Here is a 10,811-nt window from a genome sequence, read left to right on the forward strand (position 1 = left end):
CAAAAGTGAGGTTTCTCAGGTTCTTGTTCGAAGCCGCAGAAGAAGAAGAGATATTAACGAGATCTAAGAAACTTGGTTCTCCTCTCTGCTCTTAACTGATGTCAAGCTGCTTTGTAGGATGATAAGGAAGAGAGAAGAGAGGAGGGTTTTTATAGAGGAAGAAGAGCTGAGAGGCTGCGCCAATTTAGGCTTTCCCCCAAAGTTAATGTTTTTCGTTTTTATTTTTTTTTCTGTTTAGTTTTTTTTTTTTTTAAATTAATTGGGTTTAGGGTTTTATAGTTGTAACTTGTGATTAAACTTGTTATATTACGTTATTATATCCATTAGTTTGAATGTAATTATAATGAACTAATCTAATGAGAAACAAAAAAACTGAACTATAATTTTGACCCAATACCAACAACTTATTTAGCCTTTTAACTTTTACACTGATTTTTGCAACAAAAAATATATAAATAAAATTAGCATATGTATATATTCATAATGGTGAAAAGAAATAAATGTTATTCGCATAAGATCAAAAAAAATAATAAATGCAGATATTTCTTACTCCTAAGTTTAGTCGCCACCACTCAATTCTGCCGAACCAACACGGCCCCAAAAAAAGAGTCGGCCATTCCATTAGTCACTCTTTTCGTTCAGAAATTTCAAAAATGAATTTAGTCAATCTTAACCATCAATTCATTCCCAAATACACCAATGCCACACATAAAGAATTGGTAGGAATAAATAACTAATATAGACTAATTGTAATTAAAAAGGAACGAAGAAGGTCGAGCTTAATCCTCTTCGTCACTAGCTGGCTCGTCGTCAATACTAAAGTAACGTACCTCATAAACATTTTTGTCTTTGTTAGAGGCAATCACACGGAGCCAATCACGGAGATTGTACTTTTGCAAATACTTCTTCGTTAGATACTTCAAGTATCTGATCCAAACAAAACATGTTTTATGCATTTCAAAACACATATTCCATAATTTTGCAAGTGAAGAGCAATTTTGGGTTTATGAAAGCGTGAGAAAGAAGAAAAGAGAAGTGTACCGTTTAGAGAAGTTGGAATCTGCGTTAACGGTGATCTTTCCCTTTTCTCGGATAATGGAAACGGAGTTACCAAGAGCACCGGCTTTACCTCCGACCTTGATACGTTCCTGAAGAAACTTCTCAAGCGTGGCGATCTCCATGATCGTATCATCAACTGGTTTAGAGCAGTCAATCACGAACGCTACTCCTTTCTTCTTAGCACCAGCTCCACTGGACTTCACCGCTACTCCTCGCGTCATATTCCTACAGAGATTGAATCAAAACGAAACCCTCACTTAAAAGGATGAAATTCTTCCCGCGGCGAGGTTTTAGGGATGGAATATATATAAACGACCCACAAGAGTACCCTAGGGTTTAGTTTACTCTTAGCCCAATGGACTCCAAGCCCAATCCTTGGGCTAATAATAACTTGCCTAATCTCGGTTTGATCCGGGATGACCGGTTCGTAAACCGTATACCTTAAATCTGATAAATATTTACTACTTTATGGTTCGTATTGAAACAAACGAGTATCTTTACAAAATCACATTACAATTTGTTGCTTCCCTGGAGTAGTTCCTCAGCATTTAAAAGGTGTGGAGGAAACTACATTAACCTTAGTTTATTCTCTTAGAATACAAAATTATGAATACAACATCTATATACAACTTATCAAGGCTTTGCTGATTTCGCTTTGCAGACTCCAAAGTAGTTTTCATCTCACTCTGGTTTGACATCCCTCACCTGAAGAAGCGCCATTGTTTTGATCAAATCTATGAGGTTGAAGATGAAGTAAAGAAATGTCATGAGTCATGAAATCAACAGCTTTGTTGTAATCATTCCTTCTGCCTCGGCGGCATCTATAGTGAGATTTTTTGTCAGAGAACTTTTTCTCGCCATCACAAATCTCCTTGCTTGATTCTGTATCTGCTTAACAAACAACCAAAATATCAAATTCATATTTCTCAGAGCAAAGACATACCATCTCAATTCTCAAAGCAAAGACTTCCAAACACAAACCAACACTAGTTAGTGGTCTAACAAGTTTGTGGCTTGGTTTCGCAACTAAATAACTTGAAAGTAAGTATCTTTGGCTGAAACATATACTTGAGAGGACTGTCGGAAATGGGCATATAGACAAATGTACCCTATCTAACCCTTTTCTATTACACGATTCAAAGTTATTCACTCCAGTCTCAAGATTCGAATCAAAAGATGCAAATCAGTTATATTGCGAGCTCAAAAGCCAACACCCACTGTCAAATAAGATTAGACTTATCTTTTCTCTTTGGATAAAGGTTCCAACTTCAGACTCTATAGGATCCAATCAAAATCTTCAAAGTCGATCACTGATTAAAAATAGAAGGAATAGAGAGTGGTTTAGATTATTATACCTCCCCAAAACAAGGGCTTAGAGTCTTCTTCTTCCTCATCAAACTCATCACCATAACCGATTTCAGCATCCCCTCTATAACCAGGTTCGCTCCCGTAACCGGATTCGTTACCCATTGATTCAACAACCCCAATCCCAATCCCAAACCCTAATCCGAATCCACCTTCCTTTTCTCCAAAATCTCGATCTCTCCGCGAATTACGCGCCGCCTCACTCACATCGGAGGACCAATTCGCTTCACAGAACAGCTCTCCACTAGAATCAGTAGTACCACCAACAGCGAATTGAAATTCAGAGCAAGTGGTCACTTGAGCATTCACAGAGCAGCACCGAAGAGTCCCGCTCCGATCACTACTTCGACCAGAAACCGATCTCGACCCACGACGACGCCGTTTTCTCTCCACTGGCCTGAAACCTCCTCTCGTGTAACTCGATTTCACTCCACTGTTGTCCACGTCTGCTATCGAGAGGCGGCTAAAAGCTTCGATGGAGAAAGCGGTGGATCGGTCGGAGAGACAAGGGCGTTTGGGAGTGGAGTGAGAGTCATACGTTTTGTGTGGCGGCTCTGTTGTTGAATCCAGGGTTTTGGGAACAGCGGTGGTTTGAAACGGCCGCCATGAGAGAAGATGTAAGGTGCAAGACTCCACGGAGCTTTGTGACAATTCCAGATGTTTTGGAGACATATATACACATAAAGGCTTTAAGAACTTTTTTTTTTTCTTCTGATCAACGGAGAGATAACAGTATTACTAACCGCCAAAACCCTGATCGTGTGAAAAAAGATCGGATCTTTCAAACGCTTAAAACATAAAGCTGTAAGATTTTGTAAGAGAGAGACAGAGAGAGAGGATAGTGAATGTTAAAGTTGCTCCCTTTTTTTTTTTGGACAAAATTAAAGTTGCTCCCTTTGTTTTTGGATTTTGATTGAATTGTTTTCTACTATTTTCAACAACGTCACTGCACGTGACGCACGTGACCCGCTCTGTTCACTGGTTGTATCACTATTAGTAGTATTATTAAACCTATCCGCTACCTCTGAAACCCTAATTCCCAAATTTAGGAGGCTGCGATCTCAAAATCGACCAAAAGGTGAAATATCTCCACCCCTTCTCTGCTTCGGATTTTCTCACTTAGGTTTTGTGTCTTGTCCGAATCTTGTCTTGAAGTTGTGTGTTTTGATTTGGTATAGGAAGAATGAGCAGCCGTTCGAGTAGAACTGTGTATGTCGGAAACCTTCCTGGAGATATCCGCGAGAGAGAGGTTGAAGATTTGTTCAGTAAGGTAAAGTTTCGGTCTTTACGTTATGAACCTTTGTTTTNACGTGACGCACGTGACCCGCTCTGTTCACTGGTTGTATCAGTAGTATTAAAACCTATCCGCTACCTCTGAAACCCTAATTCCCAAATTTAGGAGGCTGCGATCTCAAAATCGACCAAAAGGTGAAATATCTCCACCCCTTCTCTGCTTCGGATTTTCTCACTTAGGTTTTGTGTCTTGTCCGAATCTTGTCTTGAAGTTGTGTGTTTTGATTTGGTATAGGAAGAATGAGCAGCCGTTCGAGTAGAACTGTGTATGTCGGAAACCTTCCTGGAGATATCCGCGAGAGAGAGGTTGAAGATTTGTTCAGTAAGGTAAAGTTTCGGTCTTTACGTTATGAACCTTTGTTTTGTGGAGGAAGTCTCCGTAACATTTGCTCTCCCATTGTTGTTGCAGTATGGACCAGTTGTTCAAATTGATTTGAAGGTCCCGCCAAGGCCTCCTGGCTATGCCTTCGTTGAGGTCAGCTCACCTTTATTCTTACAACAACATGTTTTACTTTTTCTTTGGGATGATTCGATTATTGATGCTTGAATCTGCTTCTACAACCTGTCTAGTTTGATGATGCTCGGGATGCTGAAGATGCTATTCATGGTCGGGATGGCTATGACTTTGATGGCCATCGCTTACGGGTTAGTTATCTATCATATTGAAGAAATTGTTTACCTTCGAGCAATTTCAGATTGGTTTTCAATCTAACTTAAGTCAATGTTGGCTTTTTTTAGGTGGAACTAGCTCATGGTGGGAGGCGTTCAACAGATGATTCTCGGGGTAGTTTCAATGGTGGTGGCCGTGGTGGTGGTCGTGGCCGCGGTGATGGCCGTGGTGATGGTGGTAGTCGTGGGCCATCTAGGAGATCAGAGTTTCGTGGTAAGTACCAAGTAGTTATTTAACTAGCATTATTTTGTCCACACTTGTAGAAAGAATCTCTAATTTGATTTTGTTTCCATCATAGTTCTGGTGACAGGCTTGCCTTCATCGGCTTCTTGGCAAGATCTCAAGGTGAGTACACCCTGCTGGATAAACTTTTTATTTTACCTTATATCTTCAAAGGTTTCTGAATTCCAACACGTATCACTCTTCCTGTAGGATCACATGCGCAAAGGAGGGGATGTTTGTTTCTCACAAGTGTACCGTGATGGTAGAGGTAAGTGTGCTCATCTGATCTTGTGCCTCTAAATCGAGTTGAAAGATTTAAATCTTAGACAATCTTGTTTTGTAGGTACCACTGGAGTTGTGGATTACACCTGCTATGAGGACATGAAGTATGCGGTGAGATATTTAACCTGTGTCTGTTCTGTGGTTGAGACTTTGTTATAGTAAATCCTATATCACTAATGAGTTCCTACTCTTCAATTTCCCCAGGTGAAAAAGCTCGATGACACAGAGTTTCGAAACGCGTTTTCTCATGGATATGTTCGGGTTCGTTGGAGCTGTGTTTCCTGTAAATTTTGGATCTTTTCATTTTTGCGTTTTAAATTCAGTTTTTCCCTATCTATTTAGGTTAGAGAATATGGTTCGAGGAAGGATTCTAGGAGCCCTAGCCGGGGAAGATCCTATTCTAGGAGTCGTAGTCGCAGCCGCAGCCGTGGGCGGAGCTTGAGCCGAAGCAGGAGCAGGAGCAGGAGCAGGAGTCCAAAGGCAAAGTCTTCACGTAGGTCGCCTGCAAAATCTACCTCAAGATCTCCTGGCCCCCGCTCAAAGTCAAGGTCTTTGTCTCCAAGAAGGTAATGAAATTATACTTTTTTTTCAAAATGCATCAGGTAGCATTTCTTAGTCAGTAGATTTTCCTGTGAAGTTAAGAAAAATCTGATTTGAAAAGTCATTGTTGATGACTCCAAAGTTCTTGTTGATTGAGCATATGATGTTTTGAGACGGTAGCCATTATTGAGCTTTGCGAGATTTACGTTGCATTTTTTTAGTCTGCTCTTTGCTTTCCTGAGTAGAATATGGTTTTGTTTCATAGATATGGATTTACATACAATCGACTAGAAAATGGAAATTAATATCATCTGGATGGAAATTCTTGGTTGTTCACAAGTATTTCGACTCAGAGGTATGGGAAACTTTGGATTAGAGGCTTCGCTCTATCTGGCTTTCTTATGTAGTATTCACTAATTTCCGTTGCTGCTAGATGGATCACAATAATTCCGTCCATGGCACATTTTGCTACAAATTGTTTTGCCACATGCTTTTGAAAAATCTCCTTTGTTTTACCTAAGTAGCAGTGTCGATTGGTTTAAGTTACGTCTTTCTTTGTTGCAAATTCTTGATCTCTGTAAGATAAAAGAGGCATCAAGGACCTTGGTGAACGTTACCAAACAGAATGATATGTTTGAATTATTGAATCTTGGTTTGTTTGCTTGGACTGTTGCAGATCTCGTTCAAGATCAAGATCTCCCCTACCTCCTGTGAGTAACAAGATCCAAATCTTGACCCTCTTTAATGATGACATTATGTTTGGTTTTACATTGTTTGTAATCTTAATAATAGCTTTCTGTATCGCAGGTTCAGAAGGAAGCAAGCAAAAGCCCCAGCAAGCCAAGCCCTGCCAAGAGCCCTATCAACAACACTAGGAGTCCATCGAGGTACAGTTTCTCTCTTAGAAATGAACATTGCTAATCTAGTTTTGATGACTAGTGCGTAAATCTAAACCTGAGCTCTTGTTTGCAGGTAATATATGAGGTAATCAGGTGAAGAAACAGAGAAGAGAATCACCTTCTTGCTTGGGGGAAAAAATTCTGTTTTTCTTTTTGAAGTGGATCATATCTTAACGCTTATTAGTGAGTGACTGAAGAAAGATGAGACAAGTTTTGGAAATGCTGTTTCGTAATTGCCATTATACATATTCAGGATCCATTACTTTGGGGAATGATGTTTTTATTGAAGATATCCTCTATTTTTCTTCTTCTGATTTATCCTTTGTTATATAATTTAGCAACGACGTCTTGTTTAGACCCAATCCGGGGCCGGTAAGATTCTAGTAACATGTGGTTCCAAACAAAAGAGACTAAAACGAAGAAAACTAACAAAAGCTCTTTTAAGCCACACACATCATGTCTGCAACGTATCTTCTTTTTATTGGACTTTTTGCACTTAATTTCTTCATCAAACTTGTCAAACGGACTGGACTCACTGTAGAAACAGAGTCCAGACAATGAAATTTCGTGTTTGAACCAAATTTCTCAACTCTAAAAAGATATACATCACATGTGTTCACCGTTCATTATTGTACTTGCTTGCTAAAAGTTTTTGCTCTGTTTGGTGACAGACCAGAGAGAGAGAGAGATGAAACTGTTGAACAATAGTCTCACGGTCCTTCCTCTGTTGGCTTTGGCTTTTACCGCAGTCTCGTCCGTCCAATACGGCAGAAATGACTTCCCACCAGACTTTGTCTTTGGGTCTGGCACATCAGCTTATCAGGTTCTTTATACCTTTTACTGAATTTATGCTGAGATTTTTACATTACATTTTCACCTTCATGCTCGCATTATAAACGATAAGATAAAACAGTGTTTTGTCCATATGATTTACAACAGGTGGAAGGAGCTGCTAACGAAGATGGGAGAACTCCTAGCATTTGGGATGTTTTTGCTCATGCCGGTTTGGTTTCTTTGCTTGATCATAGTTTAACAAACTGAATGGTTTCTTTGCTTGATCATAGTTTCATTGTAGGACACTCGGGAGTAGCAGCTGCAGATGTTGCGTGTGACCAATATCACAAATACAAGGTCCCTGATTTTTATCATCTATAGTAATTATTATTACATATCTCTCTGTGTGCGTTCCGTGTGACAGATGGAAACTTGATATAGTAAATCTCTGCATCGATTGACCAAATCAGGCATTAACATTGCTTGATGTTTGCAGGAAGATGTGAAGCTCATGGCAGACATAGGATTGGAGGCTTATAAATTTTCCATATCATGGTCAAGGCTTTTACCAAGTATGGTTGTCCGCATATTGATTGAGAATTTAATCGAAGCATTCTCAATATGAAAGCTTTACGCAGTTGGATTTATTTCAGGTGGAAGAGGACCAGTCAATCCCAAGGGGCTACAATACTACAACAATCTTATAGATGAATTGATCACTCATGGTTAAATTTTGTACCCTGAGCCTTTTTAATTAGCTATAAAGAAATACCAAAGAAATCTTCTTGGATCAGCTTTTAATGTTGTGGATCCTGGTGATTTGGCTAAGCAGGAATCCAGCCACACGTTACATTGCACCACTTTGATCTTCCACAGGCCCTAGAAGATGAATATGGAGGTTGGCTCAGCCAAGAAAGCGTGTATGATTCTTCTCCGTTCATCTAATTTATTCTTTTTGATTAGTAATATTAAACTGATTACATAAATCTTCTTGTAATGATTGTAGGAGAGACTTCACAGCTTATGCAAATACTTGCTTCAAGGAGTTTGGAGATAGAGTGTCACACTGGACTACTATAAATGAGGTCAATGTGTTTGCCCTTGGAGGGTATGACGCCGGTATAACACCGCCTGCTCGATGCTCTCCTCCATTTGGACTTAATTGTTCCAATGGAAACTCTTCCATTGAACCTTACATTGCCGTACACAATATTTTGCTAGCACATGCTTCTGCTACAAACTTATACAAGAAACAGTACAAGCTTCTTCTTCTCTCTGTTTTTTTTTTCTCTCTTCCTGTCTCTCATATGCATTGCATTGTCTTTAGCTCAGCTAGTATCTCCTCTTCATTCATTACACAGGACAAGCAGCATGGATCAGTAGGCATTAGCGTATACGCATACGGTGTTGTCCCTTTAACTAACTCTGTAGAGGATAAGCAGGCAACAGCTAGAGTGAATGACTTCTATATTGGTTGGTAAGTCTAAAGAATCCAGTTCAAGGATGTTACATGTTCTATATTTTGATTTGTTGAGTCTCTCTTGATTCGGTTATTGTAAGGATTTTACATCCGCTGGTGTTTGGTGATTATCCTGAGACGATGAAGACCAACGTTGGGTCTCGATTGCCAGCTTTTACAAAGGAGGAGTCAGAACAGATTAAGGGCGCGTTCGATTTCGTAGGAGTGATAAATTACATGACAATTTACGTCAAGGACAACTCTTCCTCTCTGAAACCAAATCTCCAGGATTTCATCACAGACATGGCTGCGGAACTGACGCGTAAGTTACATAGATACTGTCTGAAATATTAAAGCTAAAAATCTGGCTCACTCTGGTTTCTCCAATTTGTGGTTGCAGTGTTTAGAAACACATCATTCGAGAATGAGGTTTTTATGTAGTTATAAGTTTCATATGTGATCACTTAAAGGAGACAAGATAAGTGTGTGATGATTTTACTTTTTTCAGCATGCAAACACACCATGGAGTCTGCAACAAATACTTTTGTATATCAAAGAATCTTATAAAAACCCTCCGGTCTATATCTTAGAGAATGGTCTCTCTCTCTCTCTCTCTCTCTATTTGTCTCTCAGATTTTAGTTTGCTTCTTCATGTGTCTGAATCGCTCTTTCTCTCTCTCTCTGGTGATTGATTTTTTATTGACAGGTCAGGTGACTCCTCACAACTCATCACTTGAGGACACAACGAGGATTAAGTATCTGAGCTCATACATTGAAGCAGTGCTTCATTCACTCAGGTAACAGTAAAAATTAAAGTAGGACAAGTCTCATTCAATGATTGTGCTGGCCAGTATGGTTCTAAGTATAAAGATCTCATTGCAGGAAAGGATCGAACGTAAAAGGGTATTTTCAGTGGTCGTTGATGGATGTGTTTGAGCTATTTGGTGGGTACGAGAAGAGCTATGGATTGTATTACGTGGACTTCAAGGATCCTAATCTTAAGAGGACCCCTAAACTCTCTGCTCACTGGTACTCTTCCTTCCTCACGGGAACACTGCACCAGCCATCGCATGCTTCATCTTGATCATAGTTTTTACAATAAATCTCTCTCTAAAAATTGGTGTTGGTATATTGTTACAATTTCTCTTTGATTGAAGGTGATCCACTAGTCCAATAATATTCGAAGTTCAGTGGTCATGATAATTCTGTATTCATTCTACACTCCATCCATATATTCGGATTAACATTTAAAGCTGGATTTAGCGTGTTTGACCTAGATTTATAATATTGCGTACGAAGCAAGACATGACACTTTCGTATAAAAGCCATACTTAATATATTCCTCAAGTGTCGTCGTTTGCATTTCAATCACGCAAGAGACGATTGTCAAATACTAAAGGCATCAATTTTATTTACTTGATTATATTACACATTGTACGTATATGAGTTGGAATTTACGAAATGATTGTATGCCAATGTTACTAACCGTGCAATACGAAAATCTTTGACTAAATTGTAATTAATTTTGTTTTACCTTTTGAAAACTTCAATCGCACTGGCCACTGGGGCTAGAAATGATCACAACCAGTCGAATTGAATAAAACAGATGACCACTTGAGCAGACAAACGAATGGTGTGCCACTTTAAAATGTTGTCGATATATTTTGATATCCCAACAGTAAATAATGAATAGAAGCGTTCAAACCTACCAGATGAAAAATAATGACATTATATGTCTATCACATTACCTCATTATAAAGTAAAATACAATTCATACAGCTTTCAACTAAATTATTTAAAAAAGAAAAAAAACTGCTAGGGTTTAGTACATGCATCACTATTTTACACCATTGAAATAAAGATAAAGTAGATTAAGGCTATGAATGGCAATAGGTTTTTTTATTGGTTTTTAGTTTTTGAAAATTTGGTTTTTGGTTTTTGCAGTATATTTTAAAATTAATAAACCAAAAAATCAAAACTAAAACATTACCTTGAATATAAAAGTTTTCCACAAAAACCTCAAATTATGGTTTTTAGTTTCTCTTTGAAAATTGGAAAAATTACTCAAAAAGTAGTTTTCCTAAATTTTAGGAAATCCAATTTTTAAAAATCTTGAATGGTAAGAAAATAGATTTTCAAACAATCAAAAACCAAAATTCACCTAAAAACTAGTAACCATTCAAGGTCTAAAGAAAGTTTCTAGTTAAATTTCCTAGCATCTTCTTTGAAACTTTTGAAAAGCAAATTG

General features: G+C 38.5%; 4 protein-coding genes across 6 annotated transcripts; 2 read left to right on the forward strand and 2 right to left on the reverse strand.

The window, feature by feature from the left end:
• Nucleotides 780–1,280, reverse strand: LOC104760104 (putative 60S ribosomal protein L22-1). Its single transcript, XM_010482952.2, has 2 exons — nt 1,042–1,280; nt 780–927 (listed from the first exon to the last, which is right to left on the reverse strand). Exons 1-2 carry the CDS (start codon nt 1,278–1,280, stop codon nt 780–782), a joined length of 387 nt encoding a protein of 128 aa, XP_010481254.1.
• On the reverse strand, nt 1,538–3,359 carry LOC104760106. The gene is made up of 2 exons (XM_010482957.2): nt 2,415–3,359; nt 1,538–1,947 (listed from the first exon to the last, which is right to left on the reverse strand). Exons 1-2 carry the CDS (start codon nt 3,094–3,096, stop codon nt 1,736–1,738), a joined length of 894 nt encoding a protein of 297 aa, XP_010481259.1. The 5' UTR covers nt 3,097–3,359; the 3' UTR covers nt 1,538–1,735.
• LOC104760105 (serine/arginine-rich-splicing factor SR34) lies at nt 3,423–6,692 on the forward strand. 3 transcript variants are annotated; one of them, XM_010482955.1, is made up of 13 exons: nt 3,423–3,502; nt 3,607–3,694; nt 4,127–4,192; nt 4,288–4,362; nt 4,456–4,600; nt 4,686–4,732; nt 4,820–4,877; nt 4,953–5,002; nt 5,096–5,152; nt 5,234–5,457; nt 6,108–6,141; nt 6,224–6,318; nt 6,404–6,692. In XM_010482955.1, the coding sequence occupies exons 2-13, from the start codon at nt 3,608–3,610 to the stop codon at nt 6,405–6,407; spliced, it is 942 nt and encodes a 313-aa protein (XP_010481257.1). In that variant the 5' UTR covers nt 3,423–3,502; nt 3,607; the 3' UTR covers nt 6,408–6,692. The 3 variants fall into 3 exon arrangements, with proteins under 3 accessions (XP_010481257.1, XP_010481255.1, XP_010481258.1); XM_010482953.2 differs by lacking the exons at nt 3,423–3,502; nt 3,607–3,694 and adding exons at nt 3,789–3,852; nt 3,953–4,044 and having other exon boundaries at nt 6,404–6,646; XM_010482956.2 differs by lacking the exons at nt 3,423–3,502; nt 3,607–3,694 and adding exons at nt 3,789–3,852; nt 3,953–4,044 and having other exon boundaries at nt 6,239–6,318; nt 6,404–6,646.
• LOC104760107 (beta-glucosidase 11-like) lies at nt 6,828–9,839 on the forward strand. Its single transcript, XM_010482958.2, has 12 exons — nt 6,828–7,153; nt 7,270–7,333; nt 7,406–7,461; nt 7,601–7,676; nt 7,758–7,829; nt 7,937–8,024; nt 8,111–8,581; nt 8,665–8,885; nt 8,964–8,992; nt 9,072–9,159; nt 9,270–9,360; nt 9,446–9,839. The coding sequence occupies exons 1-12, from the start codon at nt 7,019–7,021 to the stop codon at nt 9,645–9,647; spliced, it is 1,593 nt and encodes a 530-aa protein (XP_010481260.1). The 5' UTR covers nt 6,828–7,018; the 3' UTR covers nt 9,648–9,839.

The sequence above is a fragment of the Camelina sativa genome, chromosome 3, assembly GCF_000633955.1.
Source record: "Camelina sativa cultivar DH55 chromosome 3, Cs, whole genome shotgun sequence".
In the NCBI taxonomy this organism is placed as follows: domain Eukaryota; kingdom Viridiplantae; phylum Streptophyta; class Magnoliopsida; order Brassicales; family Brassicaceae; genus Camelina; species Camelina sativa.